This window comes from Gorilla gorilla, chromosome 17 (assembly GCF_029281585.2).
Source record: "Gorilla gorilla gorilla isolate KB3781 chromosome 17, NHGRI_mGorGor1-v2.1_pri, whole genome shotgun sequence".
Classification (NCBI taxonomy): Eukaryota; Metazoa; Chordata; class Mammalia; order Primates; family Hominidae; genus Gorilla; species Gorilla gorilla.
This window is the reverse complement of record NC_073241.2, coordinates 62,572,068-62,599,713: the sequence shown is the minus strand read 5'-3', so window position 1 is coordinate 62,599,713 and position 27,646 is coordinate 62,572,068. Positions and strand designations below refer to the sequence as shown.

Sequence of the window (27,646 nt, the reverse complement as noted above, 5' to 3'; positions counted from 1 at the left end):
ACAATGATAAAAATAATCACCTGAATATCTTCTCATACAAATAAAAGACTCTTGTTTTATATTTTTCCTCTACCTTATTCTCTTAGACTGCCTAGACTGTAAATAGTTTTATTTAATTTAGAGTGAGCACTACAGAATTAAAATTTTCCTCTTCATTTAATCAATATCAGTCATTAGGATGCTACTGTAATTTAAAAGAATAACACAGAGAGAAAGCATTTAAAAAACATTCTTTAAAATGTTAACAATATATTGTACAAAATTAATAACATCAACTATGATAATAAAGCTAATATTTATAAAATGTTTACCAAATATAGACTTATTAAACACTTAATATGCATAATTTCATTGAATTCTTATTAAAACCTTATTAGATAGAAACTGCCATTATTTCCAGTTGCAGATGAGGAAAATGATTTCAGAGGCTGATTTCTCCCGAGATCCAATGTCAGTGGCAGAGCCAGCATCCAGACCAGGTGTATCCGAGCTCTAAGCACATCCAGTTCAGCACCGTGCCATGACATCGTGTCCTTGACAATGTGTCAGCTATTAAGACCAAAGACATGAATGTTAAAATGTTTGTCATTCTCATTGGAAAACTTGGCTCTTTTTATACCACTTCATATCTATTCTTTAACTCTGAAACCTAACATTTAACACCTGACTCTTTACTAAGTTTCTTATACTTTGAGTTCTCTCATTCTATTAGTTCTGTTGTATTTAACTTGAAACTTATGAGCACTTCAAATGCTGATATATCTGGTTTCCTATTCTGTGGTTCCTATTTTCCTTTAGTTTCTTGCCTAATCAATTAATCTCTCTAAACATTCATCAATTGGAGTATTTGGTCCTGTACTTTTTATCCTGTCATCCTTCTAGTCTGACAAAATGCCAACCCCAAATATCTCTGATGGTCTGCCATCCCCACTCCCACCCCTGGTCTGCTGAATGGTACTGGAGAACATTACACAAAATGTAAGATGTTATGTAACCATAGTCTCCAACCTCAGTTGTACATTGTATAGTGCTCTGAAATTATTGTTTGTCAATTGAAATTTTTCTAGTAGTCTGTGGTGGCTACTCCAATGTTTTTTTGTTCAAATCTCTAAATCTTCTACCTTACAGCTCATTCATTTCTTTCTTTGCAAAAAAAAAAAAAAAAAAAAAAAGGAGCTACAACAGAAATGCTTCAAACTGTTGTTATCTCACCTATGGACATCCCTGAACTCCACAAATATTGTTCTTTTTGTCCCCCACCCACCTAGAGCTGTTCCCCTCACTGCATTGCATATTCTACCTTTGCAAGGATCTTGCTCCATCAGTTGTGTCTTCTCTCAGCATTCTGTCTTTAAAAATCTCCTTTTTTTCTTAGATCCTGTACACATTGAAGATACTGATGTATCTCCTATTTTTAAGAACATTTTAAAATTCTATACAGACCTTTAAATATCTCCCCTTGTCTTTCTTTCTCCATTCCACATAGCATCTGAAAGTTGCCTATATTTAGTATCTAATTCCACACCTCCCAATCACTCATTTATTCTTTGCAGTCTAGAATTTTCCCCCATTCTAATGAAAATATTTTGAGCAAAGTAACCATTTATCTTTTTTCTTTTACCTATTGGTACACATGCACATACGTACATATACACATGTACTCCAACATTTTGTGGCTAGAACACAAGCATTTACGTGGTTACCATTCAGCAATTTGTTCTGGACTCAGCTGGGCAGTTTTGCTGGTTCTTGCCTGGGACCAATCATGTGGATACACACATCTGGTAGCACAATTGGGAATAATGATTAAAATGGTCTCACTCACATGGTTGTTGGCTGTTAGAGCATATTTCAAGAGGACAAATCTCAACAGACAAGTGCTTAACAAAGCTTTGCCTGTGTCATGTATGCTGAAGTCCCGCTGACCAAAGCAAAGCACATAGTCAATCCCACTGTTAATGCAGGAGAGTACTAAAAAAGATGTGGATCCAGAAGACAAGATTCTGTGGGGACAATTTAGGTAGCAATCTATCAGTCCATTGCCACATGATTAATACTGCTCCCCAAATGCAAACTACAATGACCTTTTCTTAAAACAGTTTTATATCTTTCTGGTATCATGAATATCCATAATTACATGTTCTGTAACAGATCTGATACCGATGAAGTTCCTTGTGTGCAACTTCTTTTGACCCATAGATCTATGAACTAAAGTGAAAAGTCAAATACTGCTCCTGCATACTTAGTATACACAGTGAAGAAGGGATAGAATAATCACAATAAACCCCTCATTCAAAAAGGGGAAGAATGAAGACATAGGGCTTTCACTGATCCATAAAATTCTGAATTTTATCAGCATATGGTGTCAGGTTCCCCAAATCTAGGACCAAGAAATGTTTTTTTATTAGAACCCAGTTCTGCTCATTGGGAATAATTTATTGGTCTGTGGTCCTCACTGGCTGTTTGATTTACTCTCAACTCTTGGCTCCAGAGGTACTTTCATTTCTGTAGAAAATGGATCTGAGTTCCTATCTCAGACTTCTTCCTGCTTCTTATAAGTTGAGAGCTCAGAAGCTTCTTTGCATTTTCAACTGTCTCTTGGTTTTTAGTCCAAGATGCCACAATTCTAATGAAAACTTTGAAGTTTCGTATGAATCTGATTTGGTTTACTTCCATGCCCCAAAAGCCCCAGCCATATTCTTTTGCTTTATTTGCTTTATTAAAACATACTTTCCTTGAATTAGATAATTATATTTTATGTTCCTCTAATTTGTTTTTTTTTAATAAATTTTTTTAGAACACTTAAGACCTACAGAACAATTGAGAAGATAGTGTAGGGAGTTCATGTATATTCTGGATCCAGTTTTTAAAAATATCTCATTAGTATGGTATCTTTGCTGTAATTAATGAACCAGTATTGACACATTTATAATTAAAATTTGTAATTTACTCAGACTTCCTAAGTGATTTTAAAAGTTGAGGTGCAATTCACATCGCATAAAATTAACCATTTTTAAGTGAGCAACTCCGTAACATTTAGTTTACGTAATGTGTAATCACCACTATATTTAGCTCCAAAGCATGTTCACTACTCCAGAATAAAACCCCATATCCATTAAGAATTTACTCCTGATTCTCTTCTTAACCCAAGTCTTGCAAATACCAATCTGCTTTCTTTTGAAATAAATTTTATTGCGTTTATTTGAGGTTTACAACATGCTGTTTTGGGATACATACAGACAGACACATATAGATGGTATAGTAGTACAATGGTTACTATAGTGAAGCCGGCTAACATATCTATGTTAGTCTCATATATTTCACATAGTGACATCCTTGTGACAAGAGCAACAAATACCTACTTATTTAACAAAAATCCCTAATATAATACAATTTTATTAACTTTTGTCCTCATGTTTTACATTAGATCTCTAGATGTGTTCATTTTCCATATCTGCTGCTTTGTATCCTCTGACCTGCATCTCTGCATTTCCTCTTCCCGACTCCCACCTGTGGTAACCACTGTTTCATTCTCTACCTGTGTATTTGAACTCCTTAAAAAAATATATTCCACATGTAAGTAAGGTCATGCAACATTTTTCTGTGTCTGCCTTATTTCCTTTAGTATAATGTCTTCCAGGTCCATTCATGTGGCAAATAACAGGCTCTCCATTTTTTATAAGGCTGAATATTAGCTATATATATATATGTATATATATACATACAGACATACACACATAAACATGTAGACACACATACACATGCATACATGCGTGTATGTGCACATACACAGAGACACAAACACACTCCTACATTTTCTTTATTCACTTATTCATCGATGAACATTCAGGTTGTTTCCATATCTTGGCTATTGTGAATAATGCTGCAGCGAATATGGGTGTGAAGATATCTTTACGAGCTGGTGCTTTCATCTCCTTTGGGTATATATACCTAAAAGATGAATTGCTGGGTCATGTGGTAGTCCTATTTTTAATTTCTTTAGGAACCTCCGTACTGTTTTCTCTAATGGCTGTACCATTCTACCTTCCCACCAACAGTTGTACTAGGGCTCCCTTTTCTCCATACCCTCACCAACATTTATCTCTTGTCTTTTTTATAGTAGTCATCCTTATGTGTGTGAGAAGATATCTCATAGTGGTTTTAATTTGCATTTCCTTGATGATTAGTGATGTTGAGCACCTTTGTGCATACCTGTTTTCCATTTATATATTTTTTGAAGATACATCATGTCCTTTGCCCATTTTTAAATCAGTTTATTTGGTTTTTGCTAATGAGTTTAAGAGTTTTTAATACATTTTTCATATTGACTCCTTATCAGATATGTGGTTTCCAATTATTTTTTTCCTAGTATGTAACTGGACTTTTCATTTTTTTTTAGTTTGATGCAGTTCCATTTCTGTATTTTTGTCTTTGAAGTCTGAATTTTTGGTGTGATTCCCAAAAGTTGTTGTCAAGACCAGTGTGAAGGAGCTTTTCCTCTATGTTCTTTTCTAGGAGTTTTATGGCTTCTGATCTTAAATTTAGGTCTTTTATCCATTTTGAATTGATTTTTGTGTATTGTTTAAGATAAGAGCCAATTTCATTCTGTTGGTGATAGAAATTCAGTTTTCCCTGCATCATTTATTGAAGAGACTATTCTTTCCTCATTGTGTCCTTTTGATGCCTTTGTCAAAAATTAGTTGTCCATCTGTGTTTTAACTTATTTCTGGACTCTCTGTTCTATTCCATTGGTCTATGTTTTTGTTTTTATGCCAGGACCATACTGTTTTGATTATGATTGCTTTGTAATATAAGTTTAAATCAGGAAGTCTGATGCTTCCAACGTTACCTTTTTTCCTCAGTCTTGTTGGGACTTTTGGTGTTTTTTTATGGCTCCATATTAATTTTATATTCTTTTTCTACTTCTGTGAAAATAGTCATTGGAATTTTTATCGACATGGCATTAAATCTATATATTGCTTAGAGTACTATGATTATTTTAGCAATATTAATTCTTCCCATTTGTAAACACATATTTATTCATTTATTTGCATCACGCTCAATTTCTTTAATTAATGTTTTATAGTTTTAGTGTGCAAATCTTTCAGCTACTTGATTAGACTTATTCCAAGGCATTTTATGCTGTTATACATGGGACTGTTTTCTTAATTTCTTCTTCAGCTAGATCATTATTCATGTATAAAAATGCTACTAGTTTTCGTACATTGATTTTGTATCTTGCAACTGCTGAATTTATTAGTTCTAACAGGTTTTTTTTGTGTAGCATTGAGGTTTTCTGCTTATAGGATCATGTCATCTGCAAATAGAGATAATTTTCCTTTTTTCATTTTCAATTTTGATAGCTATATCTATTCTGGATATTAGATATAAATAAAATCATACAATATGTGACCTGCATTTTTTTCACTTGACATGATGTGGGAGGTCGATCCACATTGTAGCATGTTTCAGTACTTTGTTTCTTTTTATAGCTGAATAATCTATTGCGTATATATACTACGATTGGTATCTGTCCATCTGTTGATAGTCATTTGGGTTGTTCCCCTTTGTCTATAGTACAGAGGGCTACTATGAACATGCATGTAGTATATATTATATAATTATATATTATATAAGGATTTGATTAAGTACCTGTTTTCAGTTCTTTTGAGTATATACCTAGGAGTGGAACTGCTGTATCATGTGATGATTCTATATATAACTTATTGAGAAACCATCAAATTATTTTCCATAGCCCAACTGTTTTAAATTCCCACCAGCAATATAAATGTGTTCTAATTTCTTCATGTCCTTACCAGCACTTGTTATCATCCATTAAAAAAAATTTCTAACATAAGGTTTATTATTTTCTTATTTTTACAGTGGAAAATAGAAGGTTTCATGAATACTTTTTGTCTCAATAATAGCATTTAAATATTTAAGTATTTGGTAATAATTTACAATAAAAATATAGACTTAAATAAACAAGGTCAATGAAAATGTTAGATTTATCAAGCAGAAGTTTGTGGGCAATGTGGCTTAGAGCTGTAAGTAAATGAAGTGTTTCATTTCCCCCATAATGTAATAATATTTTAAACTACATCGAATCAGGCAGTTTTAGCTCTCCCTCCTCCTTTGTTTTCATTTGCTATTTTGGTAAAATCAGAAATGAGAATTGTATGGAGTCTTGTAGTTAGTTTGATATAATTGATTATATTAGGTATTTTCATCGAAGCATCTACATACCACAAATGTTTATGACAAGTGAAATTCTAAGCTTAATTATAATCAGGAATTTTATTTAAAATAATGATTTAAAGTGACTTTGAGAAACTTCTAAAATGTGTCCAGATTTTTCAGATAGGCAGTTATGAATATAAGACTTCAAATGTTTCTCTGGAATTGTAGGCCTTCTCTGTGTTAACCACTTCAATATCCTGAATAAATAGTATTTAAATGCTAGGTACCAGAAATTTTGCCTCCACACATCAGATCAAAGACTGACTAAAGTAATTTTTTAATTATTTCTTTGTTACTTACTTCTAAACAAAGTTGCTAAGGTAATGTTTTGATATATTACCTTAAAACGTTTCTTCATATGAAATTGCACTCTGCTTCAAAAATTTGGAGTAATAATGTTTTATCTTTATAAAATAAATGATTTTCTATTGAGCTATAAAGATCAAGCTGAGACTATTAATTATTACTAACTTTTTGAGGACTTCAGAAGTTTTGGATAATTATATCACAATTCATTGAAGTGCCTCTTAACCAATTTTCCCCTGACTCTCTTGTGATACTTCAACTTCAAATGGCTTCTTAGAACTGTCATATAAATCAACATCATGTGGATTTCTGCATTATGCAGGACTGTGAATGCCAGTTTCTAAAATCAAGGAATAACATTTTCCTGATTATTAATTAGTTTAGAATCTTATTAACATGCTCACTGAAGTTTTATTCTCTTCTCTGCAAAATGCCAATTTATCTTTTGCCACTTTCTTTTGGGTTTACTTGTATTTTCTTATTGACTTTTAGGAACTTGTTACCTTTAGTAAGTTGTATATGTTGTAAACACTTTCTATCAGTTTGTGACTTGTCTTTTTACTTTATTAATTTTAATGTAATTAAATTTATCACTTTACTTTTGCTTTTAAGTGATTTGTGTCTTGTTTAAGAAAAATTTCCATACCACAATGCTATAACAGTTTTACTTTATAGCTACTAAAATTTTAATTTCTCTTTGGAGATTTGCTTAATAATGTGAAATTGTTTTGCATATGAATGGAATAGAAAGCTAATTTTACTAAGGAAAATTAGTTTTTTCCACATTGATTTTATTTCAAATCCAGTAATTTCTTATAAGTCAGCCATACCATATCCATCATACATCAAAGTTTCGTGTATTATTTTACCTATTTCTGGCCTGTTCCATCCCACTAGTCAATTTTACCTCCCTATGCCAATATCTGCTTTCAGTCATTTACATGAGTCATAATATGTTTTGATATCTCATATGGTACTTCTTTTTACCTTTTTAGAGTTCTTTGGGTATTCTTGATGCAGTGCTCTTCCATATAAATTTTAGAATAAGCTTGTCATATTATATGAAAAAATCTATTGGGATTTTAAACATAATTGCATTCCTCAGTTTTTTATTATGTACATGAATTTAGTCTTTTTCATTATTTGGTCAATGATGTACCACATATACAACAGTGGTCTCATGAGATTACAATATTGTATTTTTACTGTATCTTGTCTATATTTTGATAAGTTTAGATACACAAATACATTGTGCTATACTTGCCTACAGCATTCAGTATGGTAACACACTGTGCAGGTTTGTAGCCCAGGGGCAATAGACTATACCATATAGCCTAAGTGTGTAGTAGGCTATACCACTGAGGTTTGTATAAATATGCTCTATGATGTTCGCACAATGACAGAATTGCCTAGCAATGAATTTCTGAGAATGTATCACTGTCATTAAGTGACACATGACTATATATGTATATATTAATGTGAATGTGTGTGTGTATACACACACACACATGCATACACATATATATATCATATAATTTTTTTGTTCAGATTTTGGTAGGATATGGGAACTAGAGAGAAGTAATCATGTATGCCAAATAAACATCTTGAATGAGAGATAATCTATGAAACCTGTAACATTCTGGTTTTACATTTTTGATAATTTATGACTTGTACAACCCAAGGTACTCTTAGAATATATCTGTAGGAAATAACCCTGCCAATGACTTTATAGTCCAGAAAAGGCATAATATTATGGAAAGCTAAATATGTGAACTCAGGTATAATTTTGTATTCACTACTCTTTGGTAACACATTACAATTCAATAGATGTCATGTACTTCTGACTGTTAGGAAAGTCTTTCGGGAATAAATAGCAGTTGAACTGTCCCTTGATGAATGTGTAAGATTTAGAATCACAGAGACAAGGTCAGAACAATTAGGTGGGGTTAAGAATAAAACAATATGAATAGATAAGAGATTTATGTACTTCTTGGGAAACAACTGTAAACCAATAAGTTTATGAGACAGGTCTTAATCAATTTAGAGGTTTATTCTGCCAAGGTTAAGAACCATGGTCCGTGGCAGCCTCAGGAGGTCCCAGGAACATGTGCCCAAGGTGGTTGGGTTACAGCTTGATTTTATACATTTTAGGGGGGCAGAAGTTACAGGGAAAGACATAAATCAATACATGCAAGTTACACATTGGTTAGGCCTGGAAAGGTGGGACATCTAGAAATGGGGGCTTCCAGGTCATAGGTGAATTCAGGTTTCCTGATTGGTAATTGGTTGAAAGATATGACTTGCCTGAATTGTTGAATTCACCATTAAAAAAAAAAAAGCCAAATTTCTTGTCATGAAGATGAAGCCTCCAGGTAGCAGGCTTCAGAGAGAATAGGTGGTGAATGTCTCTTATCAGACCTTGAAAGTGTCAGGCTCACTAAAAAGGACCTAGTAAGGGAAAGAGATTCTCTACACAATGCGAACTTCTGCCTCAAGAGACGGTTTTGCAGGACTGTTTCTGAATATGTCAAAGAAGTATATTTTGGAGTGAAATACTTTGATTTCTTTCAAGGCCTGTTATCTGTCATGTGATGCTATATCAGAATCAGGTGGGAATTTGGTATATTATTGCTACAAAGAGTCTTTTTTGTTTATCTTAAGATTTCTGTTTTAATTTTAATGCTGGTCTATTGTGTCTAGATTACAAAGGCAGGAGGTTATAATGAGGCATGTCTAACCCCCTTTCCTATCATGTCCTTAACTGGTTTTTTAGGTTTCTTTGGGGTCCCCTTGGCCAAGAGTTGGGGGGACCTACTCAGTCAGTTGGGGGGCTTAGAATTTTATTTTTGGTTTATACAACCGAGAGTATAAGTAGACAAAAATATAATGAAGTAGAGATATGTAGAGAATTGACAAGTTTAAGTGACATTTATTCACTGTTTTTTAATATGTTTAAGATTTGATTTTTATTGAGATCTTTTGTTTTGACAGTTTGAAACTTCTTTTGAAGAATGGTAAGAAAATTTCATGCTTTTTAAAACTATTTTATTTTTAATGTCAAAATTTCAATCATCTGCTATAATCCAGTTTAACTTCAAAAGGAATAGAAAATCGAATGCAAGATTTTTCACAATAGATACTGCAATATATTTTTTAAAATATAAGAATGAGGACATCACTGATAATGGCAAACTAGAGATCTCCAGAGCTCCATCCCTCCACAAAAACAACTATAAAATTTGCAAAAACATTAGTCAGAATCGACTTTTACAGAAATCTGGAATCCAGTAAAAATTTAATAACCACTAGGGGAAAATTCAATGAAGAAGGAAGCTGCTTCATTGCATTAAGAGAGCACTGTGGCATTGTAATTTGCCTGCTCAGCATTCTCCAGCCTTCAGACTGGTGGCAGCTATGAAGAGAGCAGTGTACACCTATGGTGCAGACTCCTAGTGCCAGAGGGAATAGTAGGAACATCATTCTCAAAGAATTGTGTTTGAGTGGTCTGATAGCTCCCAGAAAGACTAGCATAAGGACTTTGCTTGACTTGGAGGAATCACAAGGCTGGGGCTACTTACAGACAGTGTTTGCAAAAAGCATTTAAAGGCATATACTTGCCATAGCAGCCTGAGGCTATAGATAACAGCTAGGACAAGCATTAACCAGACGAAAATTCCTGTGAAAAAATAGGTTGGAAAAAGAGATAGATACAGGAAGGAAAATCTCTCAATATACTGGAGATTTGATAGAACACAGAGGGCTGGGAAAATGTTCAAAAAAGACTTGAGAAGATCCTAATCTTACTTCTGGCTGACCTTTAGGATCTGCATAGGCAGGAATTGAAGACAGAGTCAGGGTTTAAACAGCCTGGGTAAGCCTCGAAGGATTACCCTAACACAGACCAAATCTGCCAAGATTGGAGAGTATTGTTTTTCTTTTTCCTTTCTTTTGTTGCCAGCCATTTAAGTGAACTCACACAAAACACTAGCTTACCAGTAAGCTAAGGAAACAGATTTCAATGATTACACATGACAAATAATACAGCCATTATGAAAGAGTGTTTGGAAGAGTCACTAAACAAACAATAACCCACTACAGACAGAAAAAGCAAATCCAATAGTGTAATCTGGTTTTTATTTCACATTAAAATATTCAAAATGTCCAGTTTTCAAAAAGTAAATATGAAGAATGCAAAGAAAAGAAAGCTTGGGTCATTCACAGTGAAAAAGGATAAATTAACATAAACTGTTCTCAAGGGAACCCAAAATTTGGACTTACTGGACAAAGATAAATCAATTGGCTTAAATATCTTCAAAGAGATAAAGGAAACCATGAACAAATAACTAAGTTAAAGCAGAAAAGTGATGTTTCAACAAATATAAAATCTCAATTAGAGAAATTATAAAAATTAACCAAATAGAAATTCTAGGCCGGGTGCGGTGGCTCATGCCTGTAATCCCAACACTTTGGGAGGCCGAGGCGGGTGGATCATGTCAGGGATTCAAGACCAGCCTGGCCAATATGGTGAAACCCCATCTTTACTAAAAACAAATACAAAAATTAGCTGCGCATGGTGGCATGCACTTGTAGTCCCAGCTACTCAGGAGGCTGAGGCAGGAGAATCACCTGAACCCGGGAGGTGGAGGTTGCAGTGAGCCAAGATCGTGCCACTGCATTCCAACCTGGGTGACAGAGGGAGACTCTGTCTGGAAAAAAAAAAAAAAAATTCTGGAACTGAAAAATAAACTAACTGAAATTAAAAACTTCACTAGAAGGGTTCAGTAGCAGCTTTGAGCAGTCAGAATAATCAGTGAATTTGATAAGTTAATAGAGATTATCTAGTCTAAGAAACAAGAAAGACAAGAGAATAAAGAAAAATGAAAAGTGCCTAATAAGCCTAAGGGATACCATCAAGCATAATAGCAGTCAAAAAGTGAGAAGAAAGGGCTAGAGAATGAAAAAATATTTGAAGAAACAATGGCTAAGAAACTCTTCAATTTGATGAAAGACTTAAATCTATGCATCCATTAAACTCAATGAACTCCAAATAGAATCAAGTCAAACAGATCCACACCCATATACATTTTAGTTAACTTCTCAAATGCCTGGGACAAAGAGAATCTGGAAAGCAGCACAAGAAAAGCAACTTTTCATGTACCAGGGACCCTCAGTACGATTAACAGTGAATTTTTCATTAGGAATTGTGGAAGTCAGAATGCAGTGGGGTGACATATTTAAATGCCAGAAGAAAAAAAAGAAACTGTCAATGAAGAATTCTGAATCCAGCAAGAGTATCCTCAAAAATAAAGGAGAAATTAAGACATTCTCAGATAAACCAAAGGGGTGTATCACTAGCAGTCCAGTTCTATAAGAAATCCTATAAGTAGTCTTTCAGGCTGAAATGAAACGACACTAGAGAGTAACTGGAAGCCATATGATAAAATAATAAACAATAATAAAGGTAACTACAAAGGTAAGTATAAAATCCAGTATAAGTGTATTTTTGTTTTGTAGTTCTTATTTGTTTCCCTATATGATTATAAGGTCAAATGGATAAAATTCATAATTATAAATTTATGCTAATGAACACAAAATGGATAACTATGTAGTTTGTGAAATTGACACCATAAGAGAAAGAGCAGAGACATAAAGGAACAGAGTTCTTTATATATAAATAGATAGGTATACTATTGAAGCTACATTGATTTTAATTCAAGTTTTATAGAGTTAAGATATTAATTGTAATCCTCAGGATAAACACTAAGATTCTATTTTAGAAAGTACAGGAAAACAAAGAGGGAAACTAAACAATATATAGAAAAAAATCAACTAGTTACAAATAAGGCAGTTATGGAGGAGTTCAGAAATAAATAATATAGAAAATGAATAGCAAAATGGCAAAAATAATCCCTTCCTTATCAGTAATTACTTCATATATAAATGGATTAAGCTCTCCAATTGAAAGGTAGAGCATGGTAGAATGGATAAGAATAGTTATCCAACTATTCTGTCTATGAGAGTGTCACCTGAGATACAAAGACATAAGTAGCTTAAAAGTGGAAGGATGAAAAACCATATTCCATGCAAATAGTAAGTAAAAGAGAGCTGGAGTGACTATACCAATATCACACAAAATAGGCTTTAAATCAAAGCCTGTTACAGAAGACAAAAGACTTGACACACTGATAAAAGTGTCATTCCACCAAGAAGATATATAAACTATAAATATAACACACCTAACAATATAACCTCAAAACAGACATATAAACTAACAGAATTGAAGGGAATAATAGACTGTTCTACAACAGGACTTTGAGAATTTAATGCCCCCACTTCTAATAATGGATAAAAGAACTAAACAGAAGATTAATAAATAAATAGACTTGAATAACATGAACCAACAAGACCTAACCAGTTTATACAGAATACTCCACTTAACAACAGCAGAAAACACATTCTTCTCATGTGCACATGGACCATTCTTCAGGATAGATCATATATTATGCCACAAAATAAATCTCAATGAAACTAAAAAGATCAAAATTATACATGGTATTTTTTTCTGACCCAATAGAATGAAACTGGAAATCAATAACAAATGGAAAACTGGAAATTTCATATATATGTGGAAATTAAACAAATCATGTTTTACAAACCAATGAGTCAAAGCAGTAATCACAGGGGAAATTAGAAAACACCTTGAGGTGAGTGAAAATGAAAACACAATGTATTTAAACTTACAAAATGCAGCAAAAGTAGTCCACAGAGGGAAATTTAGAGCTATAAATGCTTACATTTAAAAAGAGGAACTCAAATCCAGTAACCTAACTTTATACCTTAAGGAAGCAGGAGTATGCTAAACCCAAAGTTAGCAAAAGGAAGGAAATAAAGGTTAAAGTAGAAATAAATGAAATAGAGGCTAGAAAAGCAGTACACAGAATCAATTAAAACAAAAGGTTTTTCTTTGAAAAGAGCAATGAAATTCACAAACCTTTAGCTAAACTAACCAAAAATAAAAAGAAGACTCAATTACAAATTAACTAAAATAATATAAAAACTGGGACACTACAACAGATTCTGCAGAAATAAAGAGGATTAAAAGAGGATACTAGGAACAAATGGGTATCAACAAACTAAATAACGAAGATGAAAGGGACGAATTCCTAAAAACACATAAACTACTAAAACTGTCTCAGGAAGGGGTGGAAAACCTGAACAGAACTATGACAAATAAAGTGATTGAATCAATAATCAAAAACTTCCCCAACAAAAAAAATCTCAGGACCAGATGGCTCCACCGGTAAATTCTACTAAACATTGAAAGAAGAATTAACATCAGTCCTTCTCAAACTCTTCCAAAAAATAGAAAAGAAGAGAATAATTTCTAAGTCATCCTATGAGCCCAGCAATAACCTGATAGTGAAACCAGACAAAGACATCAGAAGCAAACTATAGAATATATCTGAATATACATGACAGGCCGGGCACAGTAGCTCACACCTGTAATCCAAGTACTTTGGGAGGCCAAGGCAGAGGATCACTTGAGCCCAGAAGTTTGAGACAAGCCTAGGCAACATAGTCAAAACCCATCTCTACAAACAAACAACAACAATGAAAAAATGAGCCAGGTGTGGTGGTGCATGCCAGTAGTCTTAGCTACTCCAGAGACTGAGTTTGGAGGATTGCTTGAGCCCAGGAGGTCAAGTTTACAGTGAACTGTGATTGTGCCACTGTACTTCAGCCTGGGCAACAAAACAAAACAAACAAACAAAAAATGACAAAATCCTCAACAAAATACTATCAACCTGAGTCCAGCAATGCATTAATATAATTATACGGCCGGGCACAGTGGCTCACGCCTGTAATCCCAGCACTTTGGGAGGCCAAGGCTGATGGATCACCTGAGGTCAGGAGTTTGAGACCAGGCTTGCCAATGTGGTGAAACCCCGTCTCTACTAAAAATACAAAAATTAGCTGGGTGTGATGGTGGGCGCCTGTAATCCTAGCTACTTGGGAGGCTGAAGCACAAGAATCACTTGAACCTGGGAGGCAGAGGTTGCAGTGAGCCAAGATGGCTCCACTGCACTCCAACCTGGGCGACAGTGAGACTTTGTCTCAAAAAAACAAACAAACAAACAAAAACTATATATATATATATATATATATATATACACACACACACACACACACACATCATGATCAGTGAGATTTATCCTAGAAATGCAAGAGTGGTTTAGCATACAAAAATTAGTTAACATGTGACACAAGCCCACACCTTTAGTAAAACTAGATTGTAAGGGAACTTTATTAAACACAATAAAGGATATTTATGAGAAACCCTTAGTTTATATTATACCTGATGGTGAAGACTGAAAGTTTTTATCTTAAGAACAGGAGCAAAACAAGGATGCCCACTCTTTCCACTTTTCTTCAACATTAGAACCCTTGCATATTGCTGGTGTGAATATAAAATAGTTTAGACACCGAGAAACAGTTTGTTGGCTCCTCAAAAAGTGAAACCTAGAATTGCCTATCGCTCAGCAATTTGACTGCAAGATATATACCCAAAAGGATTCAAAACATGTTCAAACAAAAACTCATATACAAATGTGTATAACATCTATATTCACAATAGCCAAAAGGTGGACACAATCCCCAAATCCATCAATGGATTAATAGATAACCAAATGTGTTGTATATACACAATGGAATATTATTCCACCATTAAAAGAAATAAAATTCTTCTACATACTGCAACATGGAGAAATCTTGAAACTATTATGCTAAGTTTAAAAAGTCACAAAAGGTCACTTATATGATTCTATTTCTATAAAATATTCATGAAAGTTCATCCACAAAGACAGCAGATTAGTCATTGCTATGGAATAGTGGGTTGAAGAAAGGGGAGAGACTGCTTAATAAGTAGCATATGTTCTTTTGGAGTGATGAAAATATATTGGAATGAGATGGGATGATAGTTGTACGATGTTGTGAATGTATTAAATGCCACTAAAGTTTCCACTTTCAAACGTTTAATATGTTATGGGACTTTGGCTCAATTTAAAAAATAGAAAAATTAGCATAGAATTTTACTGGTCCAAGAATTAACCGAACTTTAGAAGATAATACACAAAATTATCTAATTATGTATAATAATTTACTATATCATGTAAATGGTATTAAAAGCCAGCAGGGAAAGTACTATTTAATAGTTGATGCTGTGATAATTATTTTTCAATTTTTTAAAAGAAAAATCAGAAAAAATATACTTTTCAACAAAAATATTCTGAAATAAATATGAAAACTAAAGGAAGAAAATATAAAGGATATTTCTCTGACCTTGGAATTGACAGACTTACCTAGATAAGTTGTGGAACAATGACAAGAAAAATAATTTGTAGCCATTAGAAATATGAAATGGTAGTAAAATACACTGAAAATAATTTCAAGTAACTAAAGCAGAATGTATAATTGTGACTCTAATTTTATAAGAATTAAAATATCATTAGACTATTCTATTTGATCTCTGAAGAATAAATATGGATTATATTATTTTTTATGATTTTGGTATGTATACAGTTTTCTTAATTTAGAATACTTTAATAAAAACTAATGTAATGAAAATTTCAAAAAGAAATTCTCTGCTTTGTTATTGATACCAATTTTCTTGTAACTTTGATTAGAGAAAAAACACTTTTAAAAAATGTATAATGAAGGCTGGTTTAGGATTCTAGAATCACACCAGAGAAATATGGAGAAATAGTTTATTATTCAACATACAGAATTTTAGCTAGAAAGGAAATAACATTTTAATTTATAGTCACCTCTCAAGACACTACAGTTTAGTGTTGTCCAGTAGAACTTTCTATGATAATCAATGTTCTGTATTTGTACTTTCCAACAGTATAGCTACTAGGAAGGAAACAACATTTTAATTTAGATATTTTTCTAAAAGTTTATTATCTGAAATGATATTTTTACTCATTGTAATTTACATTGATTTCCCAGAAACTACTGAACTGAAATTACAGAAATCATACATCCAAATTATTCTCACAGAATACCCTTTGTCTTATAGAAACACTTTCTAGGAATGACCAATTTCTTTAAAAAAATGTAGTTTTAATATCTTCTCAAGACATTTTGGGTCATTTGTAACTAATTTCAAGTTTTTATTAATTTACCATTAAGTATAAATCCCATTATCTATTAGAATTTTGCTATATTAGTCTCCTATCCAGTAAGATTATCTTGTATAGTAAGTTTCACCACAAATATTTAAAATTCAATGGACGAGCATAACCTAAAATTTGTTTTACTAATTTTAAATGCTTCTTTACTGCTTCTTTCCCATTATATAGGAGCAGAACTTCTTCCACAAAAGACCTGAAAGAAGATTGGAGTGTAACTACACCAGTGAAAGAGGTCAAACCAGGAGAGAAGAGAGGTAAAGTTGTTCCTCCTACTTGAATAACTGTATATATTTAAAAGTTCATTGACTTCATTTAATATATTTCTGATTGTCACAATAATCATGTTTAAGAATTTTATAATTATTATGAATGTTTAATAGACAAAATAGTCCTCTATATCATTTGATTAAGCATTCATTCAACAAATATTTATTAGTGAATATTATACACCAAGTACTGGTTTAGGTGATGAGTGTATAATGATGGCTATCCACTTCTCAAGAAGCTATTTGTAGTTTAGTGTTGCCCAATAGAACTTTCTGTGATAATCAGTATTCCATGTGTATATTGTCCAGTAGAATAGCTACTAGCCACGTACAGCTGTTGAACCTTTGAAATGTGGCTAGTGAGACTGAGGAACTTAGTTTTTAAGTTTAATGTGAATTAAGTTGCATATAAATGTAAATGGTTGCATGTGGATGATGACTACCATATTGAAAATTGCAGTTCTAGTATATATTTAAGTTGTGATAAATATTCTTATCACAATTTATAAAATATATTTTATATACTGGTATAAAATTTGTGTTGACACTACTTCAGTGTATTTAAATATATTATTGAGATTTTATGTAGTACCTCCTCTTCCCCTACCACAAAAAATTGCTAAATCCTTGAGTGAAAACTAAGTAATAAACTCAGGACTTTTTAAAAGCAAGAATGTTTTGTTTTTCAAAGCTTTCATTCATAGCAAAGCTTTGTTTCTACTGTTTTATTTTTCATTATTTGTGCCTATAGTGAAAATGAGGACCTTAATCATTACTTATCAAGTTTTCACATAACAAATGCTGAGAAAAAATAGATATATTAACAATCACAACTACAATTCCATTAGCTACAATTATGTTTATTTTCAGTATGTACATTTGAGGTCTAAAACATACAGCAATAGCAGGATGAGGAAGATTTGTTGTAATCAAGGCCTTATGCTAAAAAATTGCAGGTAGTTGCTTAGAACAGTAATATGAAACTGCAAAACTGAGATGGCACTCAAGAAAAAAAATGAGATGTTAAATACAATGAATTTGAGGCATCTCAAGCTACCTATACAGCATTTGTTTTGGAATTTATTATTGAAATAGTATAAAAGACAGCTCCTAGAAACATAATGAACACCTTTGCTAAAACACATATATATTCAATCAGAAGTATTTTAATTATAAGTGGTATTAATTTATTCATATATTCCAGACTGAAATCTTGTTATTGTAATTGATATGAATCACAAATTGGCTGGAGAACAAGTGTTGAGTGAATATGTTTTCATTTAAAAAAGACAATTAATTTTAAAGTATCCAAGATGTGGTAGAATTTGACAAAAGAAAACAATAGATTCAAAGATGCCAAATAAAGGACCAGTGTAGAGAAAATCGTATTTATGCATTAAAAATAGGGAAACCGGTTTTATAAGAATGCTTCTGAGGCAGCATGCTGGATTTCTTTGACAAGTCCAATGGGTTAAAAAATAGTGATTGTATGACTGCTGAGCTTGCGCTTATCACCGTTATTTAATACTCCCATCTAGCAGAAAATCATTGTCTTTATTGTCCAAAAGCAACATAAAAAAGAAATCTATTCGTTTTCTTTCTTCTTGGTGCAGTTTAGCTATTTTTCCTCTAGCCTCAGTTCTTTCGGGGCCTTATTTCTTAACACTTTGTATTTATGTGTTTATATAACATTTTGGCAAAAGTCAGTGTTTATAGGCATCAGTCCTACAAGGATAGGACTCATATCTGTCTTCTTTACCTTACTTATCTCCAGCAAAGACCATGTGCTTGTTCCCGGAACGTAATGGGCTCTACACATTTATTTCATAAATGGTCAAATGAGTACCCGTGGTAATAATTTTGTTAACATTAAGCCTCATCATTCCAGAACTGTGAACCATGAATCACAAATATCTCTCATTAAAGGAGTTAATTGAGGATTAATTTAGTATTACAACTAAATAAATAGAGTTTCAAAATTCCAATGAATTCCTGGCAAAGCTAAGTAGAGAAGTTCTTATTGGATGAGATTGAAGAATATGTCTTGTTTCTAGGAACCATTATGATTATTCAGTATTTACCTGATATAATCATTATGATATGTTTTTCTTATAGAATAGGAGGACGCACAAGCATGATTTTAAAATAAACCTCTATAGTACAGCTTATAAATAGCACATGTGTTTTTTCCTTCAGATAAAATGGTATTATTCCTGAAAATATTGGTTGAGATTTAGCTATTGTAATTATTTTATAAAATGTTTATTAAAAATAGGTCTTCAAAGTTTATAATTAATCTTATATTTGTATTATAATAAAACTTTTTTTAAAGGTAATTCATTTTTCTAACATTCTCTTATTAAATATATAGAAAAAATAATAATACAACTAAGACCCATGTTCCCATCATCCAGCTTATTGACTGATTTATTAACAAATGTGAATATTTATTTCTGTTTAAGATGAAAAGTGTCCAGAGTTAAAGCAGGAAATGGAAACATTGCTCTCAGAGGCCATTCATCTCATTAAAAGTCTAGAAACTGACCGGGCAGACGCTGAAGAAGCTTTAAAACAACAGAGATCAAGAAAGAATATGATTAACATGAAAATTGACTCTTGGTCAGTCTGGAAACTTCAAGAACTCCCATTGGCTGTGCAGAAAGGTAATAATAGGGATTTTCATATTACTTCTTACTCTGTTGGGGGCACAGATAATTAATTACAGGTCTGTATATTTAAAAAAAAATTGTCTTAGTGCCATGGCTCATGCCTGTAATCCCACGCTTTGGGAGGCTGGGGATGCGGATCACTTGAGCCCAGGAGTTCGAGACCAGCATAAGAAACGTGGTGAAAACCTGTCTCTACAAAAAATACAAAAATTAGCCAGGCATGGTGGTGCTCACCTGTAGTCTCAACTACTTGGGAGGCTGAGGTGGGAGGATTGATTGAGCCCAGGAGATTGAGGCTGCAGTGAGCCCCAGGTGATAGAGTGAGATCCTGTCTCAAAAAATAAATAAATATCACCTGTTTAGAGTGACCATATTGTTTTGCATATAAACCAACACTTTTGAAAGATGTTATTGAAGATAATGCTGGGTTCACAGATGCAAACTGTGAGACTGCACTGGACAAACCTGGACCTGACGTCCTTTGGGTCTGTTAGAAATCCAGTGGCATTTATGGTACCCACAGAGCATGCAAACATTTGGCATATATCCTATAATGACTACAGTATTTGAATTTCTAGAACTTTAGGAATTTAAAGTGATTGCCAGTTGGTGTCATTAGCCACATTTTTAGGTCTAGGAAAATTGAAAGAGTTTTAAGTGATATTTTAGGCACTAAATGCATATGCTTTTGAGAATTTAGTAGTAAATTTGCCTTGGGAACTTCTAGCAGGTATCAAAACCTAAAATGTTTCTAAGAGTCATGCAGGTAACAAGTGTTTTACCTTTAACGAAAGGTAAAAAAGGAAATTCTTTTAGCTCACAGAGTGAGGGACCTATGGTGAAGGATTAAAGAATCTAAAGGTATTGGATTTTGTTTGTTTGTTTGTTCTGCAAACCCTGTACCTATGAAAACATGCCTGACTTCCTGATTCTGCCTGAAGCTGAAAGATTTTTACTCTCTCATAGGATAAACATTTTAATTCAGGATGCACATGTTTTGTAAGAGCTTTTTTATTAGTATTAGGGTGCCCATATATGATCTATCATTTAAACCAAGAAATCTTTGAGAGAAAAAAGGGACGTTATTAATTATTTCCCAGACCAACAGCCATTAATTCAAATTATAGGTCACAGTGTACTCATATTTAGACTTTTGTTATAATTTTATGTCTTCTAAAGCTGTAGTTACCAAAGTAGGGTGTATGAATTCCGGAGAGTTGCAAGAAAAGATTAGAACTTTTATATATATTTGTAAATTTTATCATTTTTGAAATTTTCTTTTTGAATAGAATTTATACTGTGTATGCTCCACTAATATAGTAGACTTATATAATTTATAAATATATATGTGTGTGTGTGTGTGTGTGTGTGTGTGTGTGCTTTAGAGGCAATGAGGCTGCCATAGGGTCAGAAAAGACACCCTGGGAAATTCTGGATCCCAGTAGATTCTTGATAGACTCTGTTCGCAACAACAGGAGTCATGCACAATTTTCCTAATTGTTTGGGAGGTTCTTCCCTGTTAGTAGTAGTAGAAAAAATATGGAGGGAAGGTTTTATTTAATTGTTTGCTGATAAATTTACATATAATCTCATATACCCTTTGTAATAATGCTTAGATATTGTAGTTTTAGGAGTTCTAGAAATTGAGATACATATGTGCACATTATAGGTACTTAATAAATACGTTTTGAACTATGGAATAAATATTTGTTATGGGTGACAACTTATTGTTGGGTTACCTTTTAATCAATACAAGATCTACTTAGAAAACAGATTTATGTTCGTCTGCTTTATTTTACGTAAGTAGCCACTATATGCAATGAAATTTAAATTCATTATTGTTATGTATTTTTTAAAGTTAATAGCTTTCTCTTTTAAACATATTCGTTTCAGGTAATGTGTTCTCGGGAATCTTCTGCCTTTATATTATTTATGTAGAATATAATCTCTAAATTTTATGAATTTGTTTACAAAGTATAGAGTCATATATTTTTATAGTCTTTAGATTCTCAAAAGTATATAGCATGTAAGACAGGAAAAAATTTTAATCTCCTTAACAAACTTAATGTTAAGTATTATATTTGTTATAAATTTAGATACTTTTCAAAAATAAAATTAAGGAAACTCACTTCTTTCTAGATATTTTCTGGTCAGTCTTCCAGATTTATCTTTCCCCTCAACTCCCCAATCCCACTTAGATTTTTTGTTTTGTGGGCCAGGAGGCTGATTCATAGTGGACTGCATCAAAGATTTTGTTTGCATTCTGTCTTCCTGTTGGGCTCAACCAATGGGAATCAGTGGCAAGAGACCATGGGGAGATAATGGGGATAGGTGAGGCAGGGGAATTTATAGCACTGACTGCCCCACTCTCCATCTGGTCACTTTAAGCTGACTGCATGCCTCTCCTGAAAATGACAGCCCTTGCCATCCAACGTGTAGCCAATTAACTAGCAAATGCTTTTTGTTTTTCCTATCAAAAAAGATAACTAGAAATAAGCTTACCATCATGAATTTGGTAGTATATGATCCTACAAATTAAAAGTTGGATATGCATAGCAGTGTTCCCTTGCAAAATAAAAGAGTACCTATATTATATTATACCCAAACATTATCTGAAGACACAAGTAAACTTGTGACTCAGGCTCCTCAGGTATTCCCATTGTACCTGCTTCTATATATAACCTGTCTTTCTCATAATCTACACTATGGCTCCATGGGTACTTTCCTATAATGATCTGATGAAAGGGGAAAAAAAAATCACAGCTCTGGTTTCTGAATGAATTTGAATAGTATGTAGACATAATTTGGAGAATTACTGCATTCCAGTCACATGATGGGAAGGGTGAAAGCTAATCACCCCAGGGGGTGAGACAGAAAGGGTGTAATCAGAAAGGACAGATTACAAAGATAATTATGTCCCATATATATGCTCACCAGAATGCCACTGCTATGGAAGAAGGTCTCAGTAATTAATGGAATGTTAAATCTTCCATTTTGTTTTGAATTGTTTTGTCTTTGTTAATTATTCAGTTGTTCAGTTATTACTACAATTGTGCTTTGTAACAACCACCTTGGAACTCAGTGGCTTACAACAATAAGCATTTTCTTATTTGCTGATGGCTCTGTGAGTTGGCTAGGGAAGCTCTTCTTCAGGCCGCAGATCCAATTGCGCTGGCTCAAGGCTGTATGTTGGGTTCAGGTCAGCTTCATGTCTCTCTCATCCTCTTTGGCTAGCACCTTCCCAGGAGTATGGTTTTCATGTGGCAAATGGCAAGAATACAAAAGGGTGAATAGAAACGTAGGATGCTGCTCAAAGTGTCAGCTTGGAACTGGCATACCTTCACTTCTCACATCCATTTGGAGATACAATTCCAGTTGAGATTGGGTGGGGACACAGCCCAAATAAGTATCACATCCAAAACAAGAATCTATATGATAAGAAATTATCTCTATCCCAAGGGAGAGGGTAGTGAACAACGTATCTATCATATCTTGTTTCTTATATATATCATATCTTGTTTCTTATAACTATTCCTATATTCTATGGTTTCAACATATTTTATAGTAATCTCATCTTCATTTGTTAATTATTCTGTAGAAGTCCAATAAGCCTTGATTACTTGAAACATATCATATTCTTTCTTATATATATCATATCTTGTTTCTTATAACTATTCCTGATATTCTATGGTTTCAACATATTTCATAGTAATCTCATCTTCAATTGTTAATTATTTATTCTGTAGAAGTCCAATAAGCCTTGATTACTTTTTGCCTCTACTAGAATCCTAGGAGTTTCACTGGTTCTAGATCAGTTATCATACTCATTTCTTAGCTGAATTTTGATCTCTAAACCTTCTTAAGTTTCAAGTTAGAGTTTTTTATGTCCTTCAAGTCATTATTTTTCTACCCAGGGTCATTTACTGAGTTTTTTTTAATCCATGCCAAACTGTTTAAGCCCAAAGTTGTCAGTAAATTTTTAATAGGTAAATCAATTTGTTTCCTAGTTTTAGGTCTGTATTAGTTTGTTTTCATACTGCTGATAAAGACATACCTGAGACTGGGAAGAAAAAGAGGTTGAATTGGACTTCACAGTTCTACATGGCCAGGGAGAACTCAGAAAATCACAGCAGGAGGCTAAAGGCACTTCTTACATGGTGGTGGTAAGAGAAAAATGAGGAAGCAGTAAAAGTGGAAAAACCCCTGATAAACCCATCAGATCTCATGAGACTTATTCACTAACACGAGAATAACATGAGAAAGACTGGACCCTGTGATTAAATTACCTCCCCTTGGGTCCCTCCCACAACATGTCAGAATTCTGGGAGTTACAATTCAAGTTGAGACTTGACTGGAGACACAGCCAAACTATCTCATTCTACTGGCCCCTCCAAATTTCATGCCCTCATATTTCAAAACCAATCATGCCTTCCCAACTGTCCCCCAAGTCTTAACTCATTTCAGCATTAACCCAAAAGTCCACAGTTCAAAGTCTCATCTGAGACAAGGCAAGTCCCTTCTGCCTATGAGATTGTAAAATCAAAAGCAAGCTAGTTACTTCCTAGGTACAATGGAGGTGTGGGTATTGGGTAAATATAGCTGTTCCAAATGTGAGAGATTGGCCAAAACAAAAGGGTTACAGGGCCCATGCAAGTCCAAAATCCAATGGGGTAGCCAAATTTTAAGGCTCCAAAATGATCTCCTTTGACTCCAGGTCTCACATCCAGGTCATGCTGATGTAAGAGGTAGGTTCCCACAGTCTTAGGCAGCTCCACCTCTGTGGCTTTGCAGGGTACAGCCTCCCTCATGACTGCTTTCATGGGCTAGTGTTGAGTGTCTGTGGCTTTTCTAGGCACATGTGCAAGCTGTGGGTGGATCTACCATTCTGGACTCTGGAGGATGGTGGCCCTCTTCTCACAGCTCCACTGGGCAGTGCCCCAGTAGGGACTCTGTTGGGGGCTCCAACTCCACATTTCCCTTCCTCAGCACCCCAGCAGAGGTTCTTTATGAGGGCCCCACCCTTACAGCAAACTTTTGCCTGGACATCCAGGCATTTCCATACATCTGAAATTTAGGCGGAGGTTCTCAAACCTCATTTCTTGACTTCTGTGCACTCACAGACTCAACACCATGTGGAAGCTGCCAAGGCTTGGGGCTTCCACCCTCTGAAGCCACAACCCGAGCTCTATGTTGGCCTCTTTCAGCCATAGCTGGAGTGGCTGTGACATAGGGCACCAATTCCCTAGGCTGCACACAGCATGGGGACCCTGGGCCTGGCACACAGCATGGGGACCCTGGGCCTGGCCCACAGAACCACTTTTTCTTCCTGGGCCTCCAGGCTTGTGATGGGAGGGTCTGCCATGAAGGTGTCTGACATGGCTGGAGACATTTTCCCCATGGTCTTGGGGATTAACATTAGGCTTCTTACTACTTATGCAAATTTCTGCAGCCAGCTTGAATTTATCCTCAAAAAATGGGTTTTTCTTTTCTACTGAATCATCAGGCTGCAAATTTTCTGAACTTTTATGCTGTTTCCCTTTTAAAATGGAATGCTTTTAAAAGCACCCAAGTCACCTCTTGAATGCTTCGCTGCTTAGAGTTTCTTCCACCAGATATCCTATATCATCTCTCTCAAGTTCAAAGTTCCATACATCTCTGGGGCAGGGGCAAAATGCCACCAGTCTCTTTGCTGAAACATAACAAGAGTCACCTTTGCTCAAGTTCCCAACAAGTTTCTTATCTCTGTCTGAGACCACCTCATCCTGGACCTTATTGTTGTTATCACTATCAGCATTTTTGTCAAAGCCATTCAGCAAGTCCCTAGGGGGTTCCAAACTTTCCCACATTTTCCTATCTTCTTCTGAGCCCTCCAAACTGTTCCAACCTCTGCCTGTTACCAAGTTCCAAAGTCACTTCCACATTTTGGGGTATCTTTTCAGCACACCCCACTCCTGGTACCAATTTACTGTATTAGTTCATTTTCACACTGCTGGTAAAGACATACCCGAGACTAGGAAGAAAGAGAGGTTTAATGGAGTTACAGTCCCATATGGCTGGGGAGGCCTCAGAATTATGACCGGTGGTGAAAGGCACTTCTTACATGGCAGTGGCAAGAGAAAAATAAGGAAGAAGCAATAACAGAAACCCCTGATAGACCCATCAGATCTCATGAGACTTATTCATTATCACATGAATAGCATGGGAAAGACACCCCCACCACCACCGATTCAGTTACCTCCCCCTGGGTCCCTTCCACAACATGTGGGAATTCTGGGAGATACAATTCAAGTTGAGATTTGGGTGGGGACACAGCCAAAACATATCAAGGTCTCTTCCATTTTCTGTTGCTGCTTGAGTCATTTTCAGTAATTTATATCTTCTGAAGAATTTGTCCATTTTATTGTAGCTATCTAGTTTGCTGGCCTAAATGTTTTCATGAAATTCTCTTATAATTAATTTCTGTAATAGTAGTAGTGATAGTATCTTTTTCATTCCTAACTTTGGTAATTTGTGCCTTGTGTCTTTATTTCGTGGTCATTCAAGCAAAAGATTTGTCAATTTTGTTTATCTTTTTAAAAAGTCCACTTTTGCTTCCTTTATTGATTACTATGTTTTAGCTTTTATACCATTGAATTTTTTCCTCTGATTTCCCATATCTTATTTGCTTTGGGAATAATTTAAACCTCTATATTTCTCTTTTTATAAATTAGATGCTTTGATTATTTACTTGATGCCATTTTTATTTTCTAGAATTATCAGTTAAAAGCTGTAAATTTTCTTCTCAGAATGTCATTAGTTGCATTTTATAAATGCTCATATGCCATGAGGTCATTATTATTTACTTCAAAATATCTTTTCAAATATCCCTGTGATTTCTTATGGAATCTATTTATTTAGAAGTTGCTGGTTAATTTGCATTTATTTTGAAATTTTCATAAAAATTTCTGTTATGGCTAATTTAATTATATTGTACTAGGAAATTTTATTTATTTATTTTATTAGGTTTTTGGGGAACAGGTGGTGTTGGGCTACATGAATAAGTTCTTTAGTGGTGATTTCTGAGATTTTGGTGCATTTATCACCCGAGTGATAAGTGTACACTTATCACTGTACATTGTGTACACATGTGTAGTCTTTTACCCCTTGCCACCCCCAAAACTTGCTCCAAGTCCCCAAAGTCCAACAAATCATTCTTATGCCTTTGAGTCCTCATATCTTAGCCCCCACTTATGAGTGAGAACATACGATATTTGGTTTTCTATTCCTGGGTTACTTCACTTAGAATAATAGTCAGCAATTCCACTCAGGTTGCTGTGAATGCCATTATTTTATTCCTTTGTATGGCTGAGTAGTATTCCATGGTATATGTAGCACATTTTCTTTATTCACTAAGTGATTAATGGGCATTTGGGCTGGTTCCATATTTTTGCATTGCAAGTTTTGTTGCTATAAACATGCATTTGCAAGTATCTTTTTCATATACTTCTTTTCCTCTGAGTAGATACCTAGTAATGGGATTGCTGGATCAAATGGGAGATCTACTTTTAGTTCTTTAAGCAATCTCCACACTGTTTTCCCTAGCAGCTGAATTAGTTTACATTCTCACCAGCAGTGTAAAAGTGTTTCCTTTTCACTGCATCCATGCCAACATCTATAATGTTTTTCATTTTTTTATTATGGCCATACTTGCAGGAGTTAGGTGGTATCACATTGTGGTTTTGATTTGCATTTCCCTAATAATTAGTGATGTTGAACATTTTTCCATATGTTTGTTGGCCATTTGCATATCTTCTTTGAGAATTGTCTACTCATATCCTTAGCCCATTTTTTGATGGGATTATTTGATTTTTTTCTGGCTGATTTGAGTTCTTTGTAGATTTTGGATTAGTCCTTTTTTGGATGTATAGTTCGTGAAAATTTTCTCCCACTCTGTGGGTTGTCTGTTACCTCTGATTATTTCTTTTGCTGAGCA

The 27,646-nt window shown here is 34.2% G+C and overlaps 1 protein-coding gene across 2 annotated transcripts in view; it reads left to right on the top strand.

Moving 5' to 3' along the window:
• Positions 1-27,646, top strand: part of CCDC178 (coiled-coil domain containing 178) — a 495,421-nt gene that overhangs the window by 65,071 nt on the left and 402,704 nt on the right. For both annotated transcript variants that reach the window (XM_019013747.4, XM_055368060.1), the window contains exons 7-9: positions 9,538-9,560; positions 16,908-16,993; positions 19,468-19,668. In XM_019013747.4, the coding sequence (XP_018869292.3) occupies positions 9,538-9,560; positions 16,908-16,993; positions 19,468-19,668 (310 nt within the window). The remainder of the gene's footprint in view (positions 1-9,537; positions 9,561-16,907; positions 16,994-19,467; positions 19,669-27,646) is intronic.